The following is a 20,721-nucleotide window of genomic DNA, read 5'->3' on the forward strand; positions in this document are numbered from 1 at the left end:
GCTGAAAAGCAAACCTTGGTGGACTTAAGTGTCCATGATGACTCAGTGGGTAAATGCACAGAGGGTGTAGCCCAAAGTCAAAGAAAACTAGGTCTGTGTACATTACACAGGAATAAATATCACTTAAGACTATTGTTTAACCTGGAATTTTAGTATTAACAAATAGTAATAGAGAGAAAGGTGAGAGTTTTAACTTGTGGACAGAAAAGTGGTATAGCGAGTGACCTGTCCCTCCAGGAGCAACTGTAGGAGGTCCAGCTTATTGCACAGCTCAACTTCATTAACAAAACAGTGGGAAGTCTGGAAAAGTGGTAGAAAGTCAGACAGCCCAGAGTGTTCTGCCAGGCCGAAGGTAAGCATGGGAATGGGGAGGGGAGGGCAGCAGGCTTGTAAATGTGGGTCAGTGGTAGGAAGAGGGAAGTGAGGGGAGGTGAAATTAGTCAGGTGTAGGAGAGACCTACACCTGTGTGGAGTCCGAGGATGGAGAGGTTTTAAACTTCTTTCCAGTTCTGACTTCATACCAAGTTCTTGCTGTCCACAGAGTTCCTGGTTCAAATGATTTGGGGGTGATGTTGACGGAATAGGAATCTGATTTGCATGAATGTATCAGACTCCCACTTAACTTGGGTGCGTACCTCAATTGCCTGAAAAGTTCAGCATATTAAAGTTAAGAGTGGGAATGGAGTGAGTATTTCACCCACTCTTCTGAATGGGGAGTTAAAGTTATCATCAAAGCGTTATCTGGACATTTAAGGGACTAACCTTTTGGACATTCAAGGAAGAATTATATGTAACTTCATTTCAATTCTAGTTCAGATAATCTTTAAAATAACCTGAAGGTGCCTTGCTTGGAGTGATTGAACAGCTCATCTCATTTGTTTGCTTTCCTTGATGTGATTTGGGTTGGGTTGGGTGGGGAAGGTACAGAAATGGTGCCAGGGCCTTAAGCAACAAAATTGAATCATTCTTCTTTAAATCTTGTTTACTAATGCCACGTTGAATTGCTGCGTAGCAGTTCTTACACTGCAGGTAAATTACTTAAGGAACCCTACTTGAACTGGAAGAAGTCAGTGTTTAGAAGGGAATGTCATGCCTTATTTTTTTGGCAATTACCCCATAAACTAAGAATCACACACAACTACATATTTAAGGAAAAATGAGTTTGAAGGATGAAAGGTTGGAGATAACTACAATCTGTTGCAAGACTAATTGAATAGGAAGTACAACAATTTTACATTCAATAATTTTATTAAGATATCTAACAAAGGATCTCCAAAAAACAGTTTACTTTCTCACCTTCCACTGTAGCTCACTCACTTCAGCAACACCAAAGACATAATACTTGCCTTGGAGTGCAAACACAGTATAGCTCAGTACCCCCTATGATATCTTTTTAACCTATAACAGTAAAGTACCTCATGTGCCATATAATCTGGAGGCAGTTTTCTCAGCATACTGTTAGTCAGTTTAAAGACAGTGGCTTCTCGAGTCTCTCCTCCTCCTCCAGAACTTTCTTTTGGCTGGATATTAGTAATAGTGTTGAGAATATCAGCTGCAGTGTTACTCTGGTACCTGTAGGAAATGAAAACAATACATGCAGAGGGTCTTTTAAGAGTCAGGAATCCACCAATTGTTTTGATTTTTTTAACAATGTGCAGGTGATATCTGAAATTAATGATCTTAAATCTCCTGTGCTGCTCTGATGGCTCCATTGGTCAAGTCAGTGAGTAACTAAATCATTTAATGAAGTTCACAAGTTTGATTTTTAGTCTGTACCAATCTCAGGAAAGGCATTGTTAGGGAAGTTAAAATAGTGGCAGTGCCTGTGGACTGGACAGTAGAAAATTGACTTGGGTTCCTACCTCTGATTGCTATCCAATGATTTCTGCTGGAAGTGCATATGAGTGAATCTGGCTAAGGACAGAATTGGGGTTGGCTGTGATGTTTGTGTCCAAATATCCTGCTGATTAGATTCAGGTGAAAAGTCAGACAGGATACCAAAAGATAAATTGCAGCAATGGAGCTGTATGTTAGTAAGAAGTTAATGCTTTCAGGAGAGAGTAAGGAGTAGAAGTAAACAAGTTTTTAATTTTTCAGTCTTTCTAACTGCTTGTCTTAAGTTATTTTCATAATAAGGCAGAGTTCTTATTTCTATAGTGATTCTATTGAGTGTCTTCACTAACTCATTGTTTATATAATGAGGTATATTCATCAACCAGCATTATAAGGAACATTGTTCTGGATTTTCCCACCAGAGGAAATAGTTTCTCTGTATCTACTCTATCATATTTTTTTATTTTAAAACCCTTAATTCAATGAGCTTACAACCTTCTATACCTAAGGAAAGACAATCCAAGTTGATATAACATGTCCTGATGACTTAACTGTTTGTTTAAGTCTTGGTATCATTCTGGTGAATCTGCTGATGTGTCTTTTCTCAGGTTTAGGTCAAAAACTGAATGCTGTTACTCCATATGGGATCTGACCAAGGCTCTTTGTAACTGAAGTATCACTTCCTCACTTCTGTATTTCAATCCACTTGAGGGAAAGGCCCAGATGCAATTAACCTTTATTATCTTGTACCTATGCACTAGGCTTTAGTGATCTGTGCACGGGTACCCACATCCATTTGCTCGCCCACAGCTCATTGTCTCTCGCTGCTAAGAAAATATGTATTTGTAAAATTTATTCTTGGGATTTGTGCAAGTAAAACCATGGCATCTGCTGCCTTTAGCCTTCTAGGTAAGTGGAGTGTGAATGTGTTGTATGTTTGGTTAGTCTAGCTAGGAGATATTACTGAGTCTTCAGTAAGTTTAACATTAACTCATTTATTACATATTGATTATATACATCTTTACATCCTCTGATGTCAGGCTACTACTTCAAGTCTCTCCCATGTGATCTCCTACATCATAGTGGGCCATATTACTCACTCAGTGTCACAAACATCAATCCTTTCAAATGCTTATAATACATCTCTTCCTTCACCCCTTAAGTCTTTGTTAAATATATATCTATATATAGATATAACCATTTTTATTTTTACATACTACCCCAGCTTCCACCCTACCCCATGCCCACAACCCCCTGGTTCTGTCAGGAGGTTTCACAACTCTCCCAGATCATGATGTTGTGGAATGTGGAAGATTAGTCGTCTGTCTCTGAACTCTTGTTTCTCTGACCTGGATAGCCCTCATTGAGGTTTGTAGTAGCTGGTGCTTTCTGAATTTTAGGTTCAACATCTGGGTTGTCCAAATGTATGTCCTTGATAAATAGAAATAAGATTTTTTTTTCCTGTTCCTCATTATTCTTAGTATGTATAAATAAGATCACTAAAATAAAAGCAAAATACTGCAGATGCTGGAAATCTGAAATAAAAACAAGAAATGCTGGAACCACTTACGAAGAAGGGTCAGTGACCCGAAACGTTAACTCTGCTTCTCTTTCCACAGATGCTGCCAGACCTGCTGAGTGGTTCCAGCATTTCTTGTTTTTATTTTATATTAAATAAGATCACTGTTGATTATAATCTCTCTAGACGATTACTCCTTCTCTGTCTTGGTCTCATACCCGTACCTTTGCCCCTTCCATCAACTTGGGTAGGTTCCTGGTATGATATCTCCTGCTTTAATTATAAGCTTGTTGCTTTCGATAAGACTTTTCTCTGTCTTGAACTCTCTGATAATCCTAGACATGTAGCCCTGGAAGTAATTTTTTTGGCTAGGATGGGACATTGTGTTTGAAGCTGCTTTCTCATTAACTGTTCTGATGGTGCTAATCCACAGCAATGGAGTAGATCTGTAATTTAGGAACGCTATTTGAAAATCTTCATTTTTTTTTAACAATGCTTTGATAGTTCTGACTTCTCTCTCAACTTCCCCATTTGATTGAAGATATCTTGGAACCTGTAAGATGTTCAAAACCATAGCCTCTCATACCAAATCATCCACAATAGTAGAGTGCTTTTTGTGTTTACCTGAGACACTGCTGCAGCCAACCTTGCTGCAATATTGGTGGATATGGATGCATTCCTCATTTGCTTCTGAGCATAACAAATTTCTTGGAGCTTTTTTTTAAAGTTGCTGACTATTGTGATGCAGTGAACTGAGAATACGACTCAATCTCATTAATGAGATGAGCATCCTACACAACAGGATGTTAAACAGTAGCTCTGGACAATGCATCTGTTACATGTCCCATTTCATACATGAATCTCATTAGCCGCAATCAGAACCTCTGGATTCTCACGCATTCTAGAGAGTTTCTTTTCATCAAGTAAGGAAACTAGGCATTTGTGATCTGTCTCTATGACTACCTTTAAGCCGCAGTGGTTAGCACCGCAGCCTCACAGCTCCAGGGACCCGGGTTGAATTCTGGGTACTGCCTGTGCGGAGTTTGCAAGTTCTCCCTGTGACTGCATGGGTTTCCGCCGGGTGCTCCGGTTTCCTCCCACAGCCAAAGACTTGCAGGTTGATAGGTAAATTGGCCATTGTAAATTGCCCCTAGTATAGGTAGGTGGTAGGGAATATGGGATTACTGCAGGGTTAGTATAAACGGGTGGTTGTTGGTCGGCACAGACTCGGGCCGAAGGGCCTGTTTCAGTGCTGTATCTCTAAATAAAAATAATACAATCTGAAAACTTTTCATAAGCCCACTTGACTGCTATACCTTCTTTCTCGATGGCAGCATACTTCATCTCAGTCATGGACAATGCTCGAGATCCATAATAAACTGGTCTTCAACATCCATCTGGCTGTTCTTGAAGAAGGGCTGACCCTGACCCTGTAGATAAGGCATCTGCTGCAATTGTGGTTGGTAGTGAGGGGTATAATGTGCTAAGACATCTGGCAAAATCAGCATTTCCTTGATCCTTTGAAATGCCTGCTCCTGATGTGCATTCCAACACCACGCTTGAGCTTTCATTGATAGCTGTCTTAAGGGTACAGTAACTTGTGATAAATTGGGCAAAAATTTTGCCAACTGATTAACAATTCCAAGGAATTGTTGAAGATCTTGGATAGAAGTGGGATTTCACTAATGGCTCTCACCTTTTGAGGGTCTGCCATTATGCCCTGGCTACTAACAATGTGATCTAGCAAATAAATAGACATTTGAGAATTCACACTTTTATTAAATGTTACGCCGCCTTCGTGTAAATGATTCATAACCGCTCTAACCCTCAGCTCATGTTCTTCAGCCTCACCATGGACTAAGGTGTCGTCCATATGGCATATTACTCCTTTACGGCCCTGACAAAGTTTTTTTGGAGTATTTCCAGTGCTAATGTTATACTGAATGGTAAATGATTAAAAGAAGATCTCTTGAACGGAGTAATGAAGGTTGTTAATAACTTGACGTCTTATCTAATGGAACTTGTCAAAAACCACTATTTGCATCTAGCTTTTTGAACATGGTACTTCTGGATAACTTTGTCAAGCTTTCATTACTGAGGACATTTGATGAACTTGCCACAGCCTTATTACTTGAGTTATGTCTACACAAACGTGAAGAGTACTATTGGGGTTAGGAACTGGAACCATTCCCAAACACCACTCTGTAAGCTCAGTGACAGGAGAAATGACTCCTATCCTGGTCATCTCTTCCAGCTGAAATTGGACTTGCTTCATTACTGGATGTGGTATCTCCCGAGGCAAGAAATGATAGCATTTCGTTTCGCAAAGTAATACTATATTCGGTCTTAAGTCTTCCTAGACCAATTTCAAAAAGTATTTTTGGAAGTGACTCCTGGATTCTTGCTGTTTTAACTTTTCTCCTTTTCCTGATGAGATGAAGGTCTATACAAGCTCTTCTACTTAAGACAGAAAATTCTTGATCCTGTAGAACATAATGTTTCCAATACAAGGGAAAACAGATATTGGAGTGTTGCCTGTAGCTTTTCCTTGACTTTCAGTTCAATCCTTCCTGGGCCATGTAACTGAGTTTCTGTTGGTTGCAGACAATGTGTTGATAGCCATGGTTCATTGTCTGATAAAACTGTTACACTTGTTCAGTGTCCAGCTTAAAGTTGGTGATATGTGCATTGACATATATCTATATCTGCAGACCAGAATGCATGAATAGGGTCATTAATCTCACCAGGGAGATTGTTAAACTTTGTTACAAGCTCAATGCATGAAAACTTTTCCTTTTAGAACCTGTGAAAGTAGAGAATTTTACTTGAGTGCATCTTCCCAAATGGTCAATTTTCTTGCATTGAAAGCACTCTTTTTTTTTTGCAGGACCTAGTTCGTGCCTGTGGGTCGTCTTGGTGCCAAAGTGCTGGCAGGGTTTCATGGTGTCTTGCACTGCTTTCCCTGCACCCCACCCCCACACCAAGTGTACTTTCTTTGCTGGTGCTGCTTTTACCGCCCTGTGCTTAAAGAACTGTATGGTTGCTGGAGGCTTCCTAAACCAAGGTTTCTCTTCATCTCTCAGGATTACTTTTTTCTGCTTGTCTCACCATCTGTATTGCTTTTTCTAGGGTGAGGTCTTCCTTGGACTTCAATAAATGATGGAGATTCATCGATACCTGCTATAATGCGGTCTTGAATTAATTCTGCTTTTAGGTCTCCATATTTGCATCTTTTTGCTAGCCTATAAAGGTCATTCATAAAACCATCTCCTGGTTCACCTAGTTTCTGGACCATTCTGTTGAATTTGGCCCTTTCTAGAATCTTGGTGCTCCTCAGGTTGAAATCATTATCAAAGGCTTTTCAGACTTCAAATTTATCTAATGTTTCATTAATGCCTTGACTTGCAATAACATTGTCTGCTACGGAATAAAGTAATGTGTTGACTTAGAGTCATAGTTACAGCACTGAAACAGGCCCTTCGGCCCACCAAGTCTGTGCCAACCATCAACCACCCATTTATATTAATCCTACATTAATCTCATATTCCCTACCACATCCCCATCTTCCCTTAATTCTCCTACCACCTACCTACACTAAGGTAAATTGGCCATTGTGAATTGCCCCATCAACCTGCAAGTCTTTGGCTGAGGGAGGAAACCAGAGCACCCGGCGGAAACCCACATGGTTAGAGGGAGAACTTGCAAACTCCGCACAGGCAGTACCCAGAACTGAACCCGGGTGGCTGGAGCTGTGAGGCTGTGGTGCTAACCACTGCACCACTGTGCCGCTCCACTTGTTCTGCTTAAGTCTGGCGGTGCCTCAAATATCTTTTTTTTTACCAAAGTGACCCGTTTTGAGTTTGATTTGGTTCTTCCATGTGTCCAAACCTCTCTGGTAGCATAAATTTGAAGTCCATAGCTTTTTAGGTAACTTACTTTTTAAAAAAATTTTCCCTCCAGTATTGAAAGTTTTTCTGTGCTTCTCAGCCTCATGCTAACTCCTGTTGCAGTCACTGTCCTTACCTGGGAAATCTCTCCACTGGACTTTATTTATTTTTTAGAACGTAGGCTGCTCCCTTCACTTGGAGTATCGCGTATTTGCAACTTTTTTTTCTGCCTTGCGGTCACCACATGTAATGGCGCCGATCTTACTAGGGATTTGGTTTTCCTGGTGCTGCCCGCCTAGTGCCATTAAGAACAAATTTCTACCCTCTTTATGGGTTGCTCACCAGATCCCCAACTGTTGCTTGGCTCTCCAACTCAAAGCCTGCAATCGCTGGACCAGGATTTTTCACGCAGCACCATGCCTTTGTGATGCAGCCTGAATGCCTTTGTAAGCTGACACTCTGTGCCTCCTTCAGCTCTGGAGCTCCTTTTCTCGAGTTCTTTTGGATGTCACTTTATTTATGTCCGCCTTCAAAGTATTTCTCAATTTCTGGGTGTTTTTTTTCTTGTTTGTGGGATGTGGGCATCGCTGGCTAGGCCAGCATTTATTCCCTATTCCTAATTGCCCTTGAGAAGGTGGTGGTGCCTTCTTGAACTGCTGCAGTCCATGTGGGGTAGGTACATTACAGTGCTGTTAGGAAGGGAGTTCCAGAATTTTGACCCAGCGACAGTGAAGGAACGGCGATATAGTTCCAAGTTAGGATTGGAGGGGAACTTGCAGATCGTGGTGTGCCCATGATCTGCCTTTGTCGTTCTAGTTGGTAGAGGTCGTGGGTTTGGAAGGTGCTGTCGAAGGAGCCTTGGTGAGTTGCTCCAGTGCATCTTGTAAATGGTACACACTGCTGCCACTGTGTGTCAGTGGTGAAGGGAATGTTGAAGGTGATGGATGGGGTGCCAATCAAGCGGGCTGCTTTGTCCTGGATGGTGCTGGAACTGCACCCAACCAGGCAAGTGGAGAGTATTCCATCACACTCCTGACTTGTGCTTTGTAGATGGTGGACAGGCTTTGGGGAGTCAGGAGGTGAGATACTAGCTGCAGAATTCCCAGCCTCTGACCTGCTTTTGTAGCCACGGTATTTATATGGCTACTCCAGTTCAGTTTCTGGTCAATGGTGACTACCCACCCACCCCCCCCATCCCCCCCCCCACCCCACCCCACCCCACCCCTCCCTGCCCCTAGGATGTTGATAGCAGGGGGTTCATTGATGGTAATGCAATTGAACATCAAGGGGAGATGGTAAAATTGTTTGAGATGGTCATCTGTCTGCCACTTGTGTGGCACGAATGTTAATTGTCGCTATCAGCCCAAGCCTGGATGTTGTCCCGGTCTTGCTACATATGGACATGGGCTACTTCTGTATCTGAGGAGTCATGAATGGTGCTGAACATTGTGCAATCATCAGCGAACATCCCCACTTTTGACCCTATGATGGAGGGAAGGTCATTGAAGCAGCTGAAGATGGTTGGGCCTAGGCCACTACCCTGAGGAACTCTTGCAGTGATGTCCAGATTGACCTCCAACAACCACAACCATCTTCCTTTTGTGCTCAAAGAACAAAGAAAATTACAGCACAGGAATAGGCCCTTCGGCCCTCCAAGCCTGCGCCGATCCAGATCTTCTATCTAAACATGTCGCCTATTTTCTAAGGGTCTGTATCTCTTTGCTTCCTGCCCATTCATGTATCTGTCTAGATACATCTTAAAAGACGCTATCATGCCCGCATCTACCACCTCTGCTGGCAACGCGTTCCAGGCACCCACCACCCTCTGCGTAAAGAACTTTCCACGCATATCCCCCCTAAACTTTTCCCCTCTCACTTTGAACTCGTGACCCCTAGTAATTGAATCCCCCACTCTGGGGGAAAAAGCTTCTTGCTATCCACCCTGTCTATACCTCATGATTTTGTACACCTCAATCAAGTCCCCCCTCAACCTCCGTCTTTCTAATGAAAATAATCCTAATCTACTCAACCTCTCTTCATAGCTAGCGCCCTCCATACCAGGCAATATCCTGGTGAACCTCCTCTGCACCCTCTCCAAAGCATCCACATCCTTTTGGTAATGTGGCGACCAGAACTGCACGCAGTATTCCAAATGTGGCCGAACCAAAGTCTTATACAACTGTAACATGACCTGCCAACTCTTGTACTCAATACCCCGTCCGATGAAGGAAAGCATGCCGTATGCCTTCTTGACCACTCTATTGACCTGCGTTGCCACCTTCAGGGAACAATGGACCTGAACACCCAAATCTCTCTGTACATCAATTTTCCCCAGGACATTTCCATTTACTGTATAGTTCACTCTTGAATTGGATCTTCCAAAATGCATCACCTCGCATTTGCCCTGATTGAACTCCATCTGCCGTTTCTCTGCCCAACTCTCCAATCTATCTATATTCTGCTGTATTCTCTGACAGTCCCCTTCACTATCTGCTACTCCACCAATCTTAGTGTCGTCTGCAAACTTGCTAATCAGACCACCTATACTTTCCTCCAAATCATTTATGTATATCACAAACAACAGTGGTCCCAGCACGATCCCTGTGGAACACCACTGGTCACACGTCTCCATTTTGAGAAACTCCCTTCCACTGCTACTCTCTGTCTCCTGTTGCCCAGCCAGTTCTTTATCCATCTAGCTAGTACACCCTGGATCCCATGCGACTTCATTTTCTCCATCAACCTACCATGGGGCACCTTATCAAACGCCTTCCTGAAGTCCATGTATATGACATCTACAGCCCTTCCCTCATCAATCAACTTTGTCACTTCCTCAAAGAATTCTATTAAGTTGGTAAGACATGACCTTCCCTGCACAAAACCATGTTGCCTATCACTGATAAGCCCATTTTCTTCCAAATGGGAATAAATCCTATCCCTCAGTATCTTCTCCAGCAGCTTCCCTACCACTGACGTCAGGCTCACCGGTCTATAATTACCTGGATTATCCCTGCTACCCTTCTTAAACAAGGGGACAACATTAGCAATTCTCCAGTCCTCCGGGACCTCACCCGTGTTTAAGGATGCTGCAAAGATATCTGTTAAGGCCCCAGCTATTTCCTCTCTCGCTTCCCTCAGTAACCTGGGATAGATCCCATCCGGACCTGGGGACTTGTCCACCTTAATGCCTTTTAGAATACCCAACACTTCCTCCCTCCTTATGCCGACTTGACCTATAGTAATCAAACATCTGTGCCTAACCTCAACATCCGTCATGTCCCTCTCCTCGGTGAATACCAATGCAAAGTACTCGTTTAGAATCTCACCCATTTTCTCTGACTCCACGCATAACTTTCCTCCTTTATCCTTCAGTGGGCCAATCCTTTCTCTAGTTACCCTCTCTTGCTCGGTATGACTCCAACCAATGCAGAGTTTTATCCCTGACTCCCACTGACTCCAGTTTTGCTCGGGCTCCTTGATGCCATACTCTGGCAAATGCCGCCTTGATGCGGTAATTGGTTGGGTTGGATTTGTCCTGCTTCTGAACAGGACATGCCGGGGAAATCTTTCAATTTGTATAATAACCATTGCTGTTCGTCATGTTGTATGTTTTGGTTAGTCTAGCTAGGAGAGATTACTGAGTCTTCGGTAAGTTTAACATTAGCTCATTTATTACATATTAACTATATACATCTTTACATTCCCTGTCATGTAAGTCTCCCCCATGTGATCTCTTATGTCATAGTGGGAGGTGTTACTTACACTGTCCCAAACATTAACCCTTCTACAACAAAATGGTCCTGCTGAAGATGCCTTGGTAAGCTGCTGCAGTGCATCCCATAGCTGGTGCACACTGCAGTCACAACTGGTCGATGGATTGCTGATCAAGCCGAATGCGTTGAATTTCTTGTGTTGCAGCTGCACCCATCATCAATGACATCTTCTATTACTTTGCTGATGATTTATAATAGACTGATGGCTGGAATGGCTTTGTGCTACTTTATGCGGACAGGACAATTTTCCGCTTTGTTGGATAGTTGCTAGTGTCATAGCTGTACTTGAACAACTTAGCTGCAGGAATGACTATTTCTGCAGTACAAGTCTTCAGCACTAAAGATGAGAAACCTGTATCATTGCTGTATCCAGGGAACTCAGTTGAATCCTAATATCATGTGACGTGAATAGAATTGTTTGGAGATGGAATCTGTGATGGTGGGGACCTCGTCAGGCAGCCAACATGATCATCCACTTGGCCCTTCTGACTGAAGGTGGAGTGAATGCTTCAGCCTTTTGCTTTTATACTCTGGTGCGAGGCTCTGCCATCATTGAGGATGGGGATACTCATTGAACCGTCTCCTCCTGTTGCTTAATTGTCCATCGCCATTCGCAATCACTTAGTTTTGTCTACAGCATGGTGATCTGCTATTCAGCATGCATGCAATCCTGTTTTGTAGTTTGACCAAGTTGGCACCTCCTTTTTCGGTAGGACTGGCCTGGCCTGCTCTTCTACACTCTGAACCAGGATTGATCATCTAGCTTGATGGTTATTGAGGAGTGAGGGATATGCCAGCTACAAATTACAGAATGTGATAAAATACAAATCTGCTGCTGAGGGCCTACAGCACCTCATGGATATCCAGCTTTGAGGTGGTAGATCTGTTAATCTATCTCCTAATGCATGGTAGTGCCACGTGATGGAGGTGTCCTCAGGATGAATGCAGGACTTGGTCCCCACAAGAACTGTGCGGTGGTCACTTCTCCCACTACCACTGTGGAAAGATGGATCTGCAACAAGTGGATTGGTGAGGATGTGGTCAAGTATGTTATTTATTTCCTCATGTTGGTTCTAGAGGCTATGTCCCTCAAGGCTCAGCCAGTCCACTCCATTTTTCTTTTAAAAATTCATTTCATGGGATGTGGGCATCACTGGCAAGACCAGCAATTGTTACCCATCCCTAATAGCCCTTGAGAAGGTGGTGGTGAGTTACACTTCTTGAACCTCCTGCAATCCATCTAGTATGGGTACACCCACAGTGCTGTTAGGTAGGAACATAAGAGCAGGAGTCGGCCATTCAGCCAGTCGAGCCTGCTCCACCATTCAATTAGATCATGGCTTATCATCTACCTCAATGCCAATTCCGAAGTGATCCCCATATCCCTTGATGTCATTAATATCCAGATATCTATCGATTTCTGTCTGGAACATGTTCAATGATTGAGCTTCCACAGACATCTGGGGTAGAAAATTCCAAAGATTCACCACCCTCTGAGTGAAGAAATTCCTCCTCATCTCAGTCTTAAATGGCCTACCCCTTATTCTGAGACTGTGTTTCCTGGTCCCACATAAGCGGTTAGTGTGAAAAATTAAAGCACATGGGATTGGGGTTAATATACTGACATGGATTGGGAATTGAGTGACAGACAGGAAACAGAGTAGGAATAAACGGGTCTTTTTCCGGGTGGCAGGCAGTGACTAGTGGGGTACCGCAAGGATCAGTGCTTGGGCCCCAGCTATTTACAATATATATTAATGACTTGGGTGAAGCAACGAAATGTAACATTTCCAAGTTTGCAGACGACACAAAGCTGGGGGGGAATGTGAGCTGTGAGGAGGATCCAAAGAGGCTCCAATGTGATTTGGACAAGTTGGGTGAGTGGGCAAATGCATGGCAGATGCAGTATAACGTGGATAAATGTGAGGTTATCCACTTTGGTTGTAAAAACAGATATGCAGATTATTATCTGAATGGTGATAGATTGGGAAAGGGGGAGGTGCAACGAGACCAGGGTGTCCTTGTATACCAGTCACTGAAAGCAAGTATTCAGGTGCAGCAAGCAGTTTGGAAGGTGAATGGTATGTTGACCTTCATTGCATGAGGATTTGAGTACATGAACAGGGATGTCTTACTGCAGTTCTACAGGGCCTTGGTGAGACCACATCTGGAGTATTGTGTGCAGTTTTGGTCTCCTTATCTGAGGAAGGATGTTCTTACCATGGAGGGAGTGCAAAGAAGACTTACTAGGCTGATTCCTGGGATGGCAGGATTGACGTATGAAGAGAGATTGGGTTGACTAGGCCTATATTCACTAGAGTTTGGAAGAATAAGAGGAGATTGCATAGAAACCTATAAAATTCTGACTGGCTAGATGCAGGGAGGATGTTCCTGATGGCTGGGGAGTCCAGAACCAGGGGTCACAGTCTCAGTTTAAGGAGTTTGCCATTTAGAACTGAGATGAGAAATTTATTCTCTCAGGGTGGTGAACCTGTGGAATTCTCTACTGCAAAAGGCAGTGGAGGCCAAGTCATTAAATGTGTTCAAGAAGGAGAAAGATATATTAATGCCAAAGGGATATGGGGAGAAAGCAGGAACAGGGTACTGAATTAGACCATGATCTTTTTTGAATGGCGGAGCAGGCCCAAAGGGCCGAATGGCCTTCTGCTCCTATTTTTTTTATGTTTCTGCAATCTCTCCTCCATTGGACAATCCCGCCATCCCAGCAATTAGTCTGGTGAACCTCTGTTGCACTCCCTCTATGGGAAATATATCCTTCCTTTAGATAAGGAGACCAAAACTGTACACAATACTCCAGGTGCAGTCTCACCAAGACTTCTTTACTCCTCCACTTAACTCCCCTTGGGATGAAGGCCAACATACCATTTGTCTTCCTAATTGCTTGCTGCACCTGCATGCAAGCTTTTAGTGACTCATGAGCAAGGACACCCAGGTCCCTTTTGGATATTGATACTTCCCAACCCCTCTCCATTTAAGAAATACTGTCTTTCTGTTTTTTCTACCAAAGTGGATAATGGAGTGAGAGGTATATGGAATGGAGACATTGTCAGTGTAAACCTGGGAATTTGGTGCAAAGGGGGCAAGAGTAATTGATGTATGATGTTCCAGTATAGAAGGTAAGTGGTTAGTGAACATTTTCTCTTTTCCTCTTGCCTAAACTAAGGAATTCTAATTGGGTTAAGCATAACGTTAATTGGAATAGTAACCGTAAGAATCTTCTGAGACTCAGGTGATTTATTAGTAAGGTTTTATTAGTTGGAGCATGGTGTACCACAGCTTACTAAAAGTGGGGTTTATCAATTATAAATTAAGAAAAATAAATAAATTTAACACATTAAGATGACAGGGCAGGTGGTGTGTTGTGGCTGCAGTATGTGGGAGGATCAGGAGCAGGAGTAGGCTATTCAGCCCCTTGAGTCTGCTCTGCCATTCTATAAGATCACAGCTGATCTGTTTGTGGAATTGACTCCATTTTCCTGCTTACCACCGAAACCCATTGACTCCCTTGTTTGTCAAGAATCTGTCTACCTCTGCCTTAAAAACATTCAATGACCTCCACTGCTCTCTGGAAGAGAGTTCCACAGGCTCATGACCCTCAGAGAAAATTTCTCCTCATCTCTTTCTTAAATGGGAGATCTTTTATTTTTAAATTGTGTCCCCTAGTTTTAGTCTCACCCACAAGGGTGATCCTTTCAACATCCACCCTGTCAAGTCCCCTCGGATCTTGTATGTTTCAACACGATCACCTCTCATCCTTCGAAACTCCAATGAATACAGACCCAACCTGTCCAACCTTTCATCATGAGATAACCCTCTCATCCCAGGAATTAGCTGAGTTGATGGATGCCAGTGTGATCCACTGCAAACACGTCTGCAGCAAGTGTCTTTTTTTTTTTCTTCATTTTGTGGGATGCAGGCGTTGCTCATCACTAATTGCCCTTGAACTCAGTGGCAATTTCAGAGGACATTTTAAGAGTCAACCACATTGCTGTGGGTCTGGAGTCACATGCAGGCCACACCAAGTAAGGACAGCAGATTTCCTTCCCGAAAGGACATTAGTGAACCAGATGGGTTTTTACAACAATTGACACTGGTTTTATGGTCACCATTAGACGAGAGTTTTTAATTCCAGATTTATTAATTGAATTCAAATTTCACCATCAGCCATGATGGGATTCAAACCTATGCCACCCCGTCACCTCCCCACCCCACCCAAGCAATAGCCTGGGTTCTGCATTACCAGTCCAGTGACATTACCATTCTGCCACTGCTCCCCCTGTGGCTCGAGGAGCTTCAACACCAGAGTCAGTGAGCTGGAGGCCGAGCTACAGATGCTGTGATGCATCAGGGAGCAGTAAAGTTACCTGGACACTTTGTTCCAGAAGTCAGTCACACCCCTTAGAATAGGGTAATCTGATTTGGTCAGGGACAGGAGGGTGTGACTGCGAGTTAGCCAGGTAAGAGGATTGAAAAGGTGGGAGTGAAGGAGCCTCAGCCCTTGCAATTTAGCAACAAGTTTGAAGTTCTTGCAGCTTATTTGGACAAGAGTGAGGGCTGTAGTGTGTATGAGCAGACTGACCAAGCCGCCAGTATAGTCAGAGGGATAGACACTGCTCTTTGCAGCCAAGAGCAAGAATCCAGAAGGCTGCATTGCCTGCCTGGTGCCAGGGTTCGAGACATACATACGAATTAGGAGCAGCCCCTCGAGCCTGCTCTGCCATTCAATAAGATCATGGCTGATCTGATTGTAACCTCGACTCCACATTCCCGCCAACCCCCGATAACCTTTCACCCACTTGATTATCAGGAATCTATCTATCTCTGCCTTTAAAATATTTAAAGGTACTGCTTCCACTGCCTTTTTGAGGAAGAGTTCCAAAAGGAGGATTTAAACTAGAATGGCAGGAAGATGGGAACCTGAGCGGAGAGACTGAGGAGGAGGAAACAAGGATAGAAACGAAAGACAGGAAACAAAAAGACAAAAGTGGAAGGCATAGAAATCCAGGGCAAGAAACAAATAGGGCCATAGTGTGAAATAATGCTAAGATGGCTAAGAATGTTAAAAAGACAAGCCTAAAGGCATTGTGTCTCAATGCACGGAGTATTCGCATTAAGGTAGGCGAATTAACCGCGCAAATAGATGTAAATGGATACGATATAGGTGCGATTATGGAGACATGGCTGCAGGGTGACCAAGGATGGGAACTGAACATCCAAGGGTATCCAATATTTAGGAAGGACAGGCAAAGAGGGGAAGGAGGTTGAGTAACATTGTTAGTAAAAGAGGAAATCAATACAATAGTGAGGAAGGATATTAGCTCAGAGAATCCTGATATGGTATCTGTATGGGTGGAGCTCAGAAACACCAAAGGGCAGAAAACGTTGGTGAGGATTGATTTCCTTTTGAACTGTTGAAAGCCAGCTGTTTTTGGACTAAAATTTTAGATTGAGGATGGCATTAAACAGGAAATTAGAGACGCATGCAATAAGGGTGCAACTGTAATTATGGATAAGTTTAATCTACATATAGATTGTGCAAACCAAATTAGCAATAATACTGTAGAGGAGGAATTCCTGGAGTGCATACGTGATGATTTTTTGGACCAAAACGTTGAGGAACCAACTAGAGAACAGGCCATTCTGAATAAGGAAATAGCAGAGAAACGAAGGCAGGATTTTTACGGCCCTCGGCACCCCCACCCCCACAATTTTACATGGGGTGGTGGTAAAAAAATGGCCCGCCCCAGGTCAATCAAGCCCTTTAAGTGGCCAATTAACTGCCACTTAGGAAAAAAACACACACAAGGTTGGAGTCTGTTTATGATCCTGCCAGGAGATCAGAAGAAAATCCAGACAACTGTTACCCCTCTTTGAAGAATCCCTGCTGTTGAAAAGCAAAAGCGTGTATGAAGTTGTACTGTTGCCTCCTGTATTTTAAATAAAGTCAGATGATGTGAAGTCAGGGGACGAGTGGCAGAATGGATTGCCAGCTGGCTTCAGGACAGGAGGCAGAGATGGAATTGAGAAGTAGGGAAGTTATGTTAAACCTTTATCAAATCTTGGTTGACAACACAGTTAAGTGTGGTCTATATTATAATGAGGATATAGAGGCACTGGAGAGAGTGCAGAGAATATTCACAAGGATGATACCAGAAATGTAAGGTTATATATATCAATAAAGGATGAACAGGCTGGTCTCTTTTTACTCTTCAAAAAAAAAGGCTGAGGGGGTGACCTAATAGAGATGTTTAACATTATCAAGGCTTTGAAGAGAGTGGATACAGAGAGAATGTTTCCACTTGTGGGGAAGAGCGTAACTCAAGGCCATCAATATAAGATAGTCACCAAGAAATCCAATAGGGAATTCAGAAGAATTACCCAAAGAATGGGGAGAATGTGGAACTCACTACCACAGGGAGTGATTGAAGTAAATAGTATAAATGCATTTAAGAGGAGGCTAGACAAGCAAGAAGGAGAAGGGAATAGAGAGTTACGCTGATAGATTTTAAATGAGGAAAGATGGGAGGAAGTTCAAATGGAGCATAAATGCAGGCATGGACTGGTTGGGCTGAATGGCCTGTTTCTGTGCTGTATATCTTGTGTAATCCTATAAAATGCCCTAAACAGACAATTTTTAAAGTGAAAATAAAAACCTTAAGTATGCATTTCTCCAGATTTGATTTTGTTTTTTTAAAATTTCCAATCCTTAGGTGACCCAAAGATCATGAAACTAATAATTTTTAGTGTTGCTTCCTATACTAACCATCCTGATGGGTATTTGAATGCACTTGGTTTCATAATATTTCTAATGGGTGAAAATGGGAAATATTGTCCATTAGCTTGGGAAGCTAAGAAAATAAGGATTGTTAAAGTACTTTAGCTGCTGAAACACTGGCTGGGATTTTCTTCGATGGGGCAATTTCCAACGTTGGGGCCATTATACGGGACCCAAGCCCATGTGGGCGGGCAGCAGGACTGCAGTGGCAGTCTTCCCAGCGGCAGCCTCTCAGTTGGTAGTCACCAGGCTTGCTATCCAGTTAGGTTTGGCAGGCTGGCTCTCCATCCTGCTGGCCCAATCAGAGGGCTGGCAGCTCTGCAGCCTTGGCAGTGCTACTGAGATGTGGCAGCTGCTGAGGCTGCAAGGAAAATGAGAAGGCACCTCCATTTTGAGCTGCCCTTGCAGGGAAGTCAGACATTTTTTCTTTTTGCTGTCGGGGCTGGGCAGGAGGCTGTAGCGATCAGTGGGGAAACACCTCTAGCAGCAGTGTCGGGGCTGTGGGGGTGGCCTTTGATACCGGGGGATGCCTCCCCTTGGGCCATGGAGGTTCTGATGACCCCTCCATGAGAAGCCACAGGGAGGCTGTCACCCAGGCCCAGTAAAATTCCATCCACTGAGGAGTCAATGAATAAGGGATTCTATTTGTCAAATATTTTGTGAGATTCTGTACAATGGGAGTACTGAAGATGGTATATCCATTGAATGTTCTGTAGATAATCATTCATTGTAGGATAATATACAGTATGAAAAGTGAGAGTGGCTTGAAACAAATTCTGGTTGTAACAAAATCTCGAGTTAAATGGATGTGTGCAAGGTCATCAAATGTTTGTTTTACAAAAAGAAATGCATGTATGAAGAAATTGTTAGAGGACCTAGTGGAGGGGTGTCTCAATTTAATGCTTTATACAGAATATGGAGGTTGTTTTGTTTTGAAATTTTGGTTAACAGAGAAACTCCAATTTTTATTTAAAGAGAGGGAATCTGTTCATTATATATAAATTGTATTTAATTGTATATGCATGGTAGGCATTAACTGGGGTTTCACTTGAGCCCCTATAAAAATAGACATTGTGGTTATTAGGTTAGGGGGTACATGCTTGTAATGTCTAACTGTAAATAACTAAAGTGTGAAAAGATTGGCTCCAGTTTTATCCTTCAACTGGCTTTCTGGAATAGAATAACTACTTCACTATTCACAGTGAGACTGGTGACAACCCCAAAAGAATCTTGAATCCTTTTTTTTTTTAAAACCTCCTTTTTACTCTACCATAGTGTTAGGTCATAATATGCTTTGACCTCTTCCATCGCCCGTGGAACTGAAGAGGCCTATTAAAGCTAGTTTAATTCTTCAGTTATGTTTGTGGACTCCAGAGAAGCGGGAATAATCTTCTATAAATGGCAAGAATTTAAACAGAATAAAGCACGTTGTTGACGTCCCATTATAGCTACGTTTCTTTTCCTACATGCTTCCCTGATCTCCGTATGTCCCCATTATTAGGGAACAGAGGTAATAACAAATGATCTTTACCACGTCCTCACATTTAGAAAAGCGTTAACAAGTATCCTACTTACGTGATGTCAGCATTTGGGTGAAGGCCAAATACCTGAGGGGTGTCAATGGTAGGAAGTGTCTGAATATACTCCATATAGCTGTCTACATTGGCACATATTGGGATAATATAATCAGTATAAAAGCTGAACTTGGAATCAAAGGTCTTCTCACTGAACCACACCTATGTAGCAAGCACACAAGTTACCTTAAGTGTACTTTAATACAAAATACAAGTCATTTCTTCAAACTAAGTTACGAGCTATACTACTGAAGGTAAATCAATCTAGGTTGCAATAAAGCTATGGATTGATTTGAGAAATGAGTCATAGTCGTCTAGCATAGAAACAGGTCCTTCGGCCCACCGTGTCCATGCCCACCATAATGCCTATCTATACTAGTCCCACCTGCCTGCATTGATTCCATATCCCTCTATGCCTTGCTCATTCAAGTAACTGTCCAGATGCCCCTTAAATGTTGCTACTGTTCCTGCCTCCACCACCTCCTCAGGCAGCTCATTCCAAATACCCACTATTCTTTGTGTGAAAAATTTACCCCTTTGATCCCCTTTAAACCTCCTCCCTCTCACCTTAAATCTATGCCCTCTAGTTTTAGTCGCCCCTACCATGGGAAACAGACTCTGGCTATCTACCCTATCTATGCCTCTCATAATTTTATATACCTCCATCATGTTCCCCCCCCTCAGCCTCCTTCGCTCCAGGGAAAACAGACCCAGCCTATCCAATCTTCTTTATAACTCAAGCCCTCCAAACCAGGCAACATCCTTGTGAATCTTTTCTGCACCCTCTCTAGCTTAATCACATCTTTCCTGCAGTGCGGCGACCAGAACTGCACAGAGTACTCCAAATGCGGCCTAACCAACGTTATGTACAACTGTAACATGACGTCCCAACTCTTGTACTCAATGCCTCAGCCGATGAAGGCAAACGTGCCATACGCCTTCTTCACCACCCTGTCTACCTGTGTTGCCACTTTCAGGGAACTAAGTACTTGCACCCCAAGGTCTCTCTGCTCAACAACACTCCCCAGGACCCTGCCATTCACTGTATATGTCCTGCCCTGGTTTAACCTCCCAAAATGCATCACTTCACACTTGTCTGCATTAAATTCCATTTGCCAATCCCTTGCCCACTTTCCCAGTTGATCTATATCCTGTTGTAACCTGAGACAACCTTCTTCACTGTCCACTATACCGCCAATTTTGGTGTCGTCTGCAAACTTATTAATCATGCCCCCTACATTCACATCCAAGTCATTGATATGTATAACAAACAACAGAGGCCCAGCACCGATCCCTGTGGCACACCACTGGTCACCGGCCTCCAATCTGACAAACAACC

At 43.0% G+C, this 20,721-nt stretch overlaps 1 protein-coding gene across 1 annotated transcript in view; it reads right to left on the reverse strand.

Moving 5' to 3' along the window:
• The window catches only part of LOC137367179 (dynein axonemal heavy chain 8-like), a 2,062,041-nt gene that overhangs the window by 47,226 nt on the left and 1,994,094 nt on the right, over positions 1-20,721 (reverse strand). Inside the window, exons 113-114 of the mRNA XM_068028615.1 lie at positions 19,384-19,544; positions 1,416-1,572 (exon numbers count right to left, since the gene is read on the reverse strand). Of these exons, the coding sequence (XP_067884716.1) occupies positions 1,416-1,572; positions 19,384-19,544 (318 nt within the window). The remainder of the gene's footprint in view (positions 1-1,415; positions 1,573-19,383; positions 19,545-20,721) is intronic.

The sequence above is a fragment of the Heterodontus francisci genome, chromosome 3 (genome assembly GCF_036365525.1).
Source record: "Heterodontus francisci isolate sHetFra1 chromosome 3, sHetFra1.hap1, whole genome shotgun sequence".
NCBI lineage: Eukaryota > Metazoa > Chordata > Chondrichthyes > Heterodontiformes > Heterodontidae > Heterodontus > Heterodontus francisci.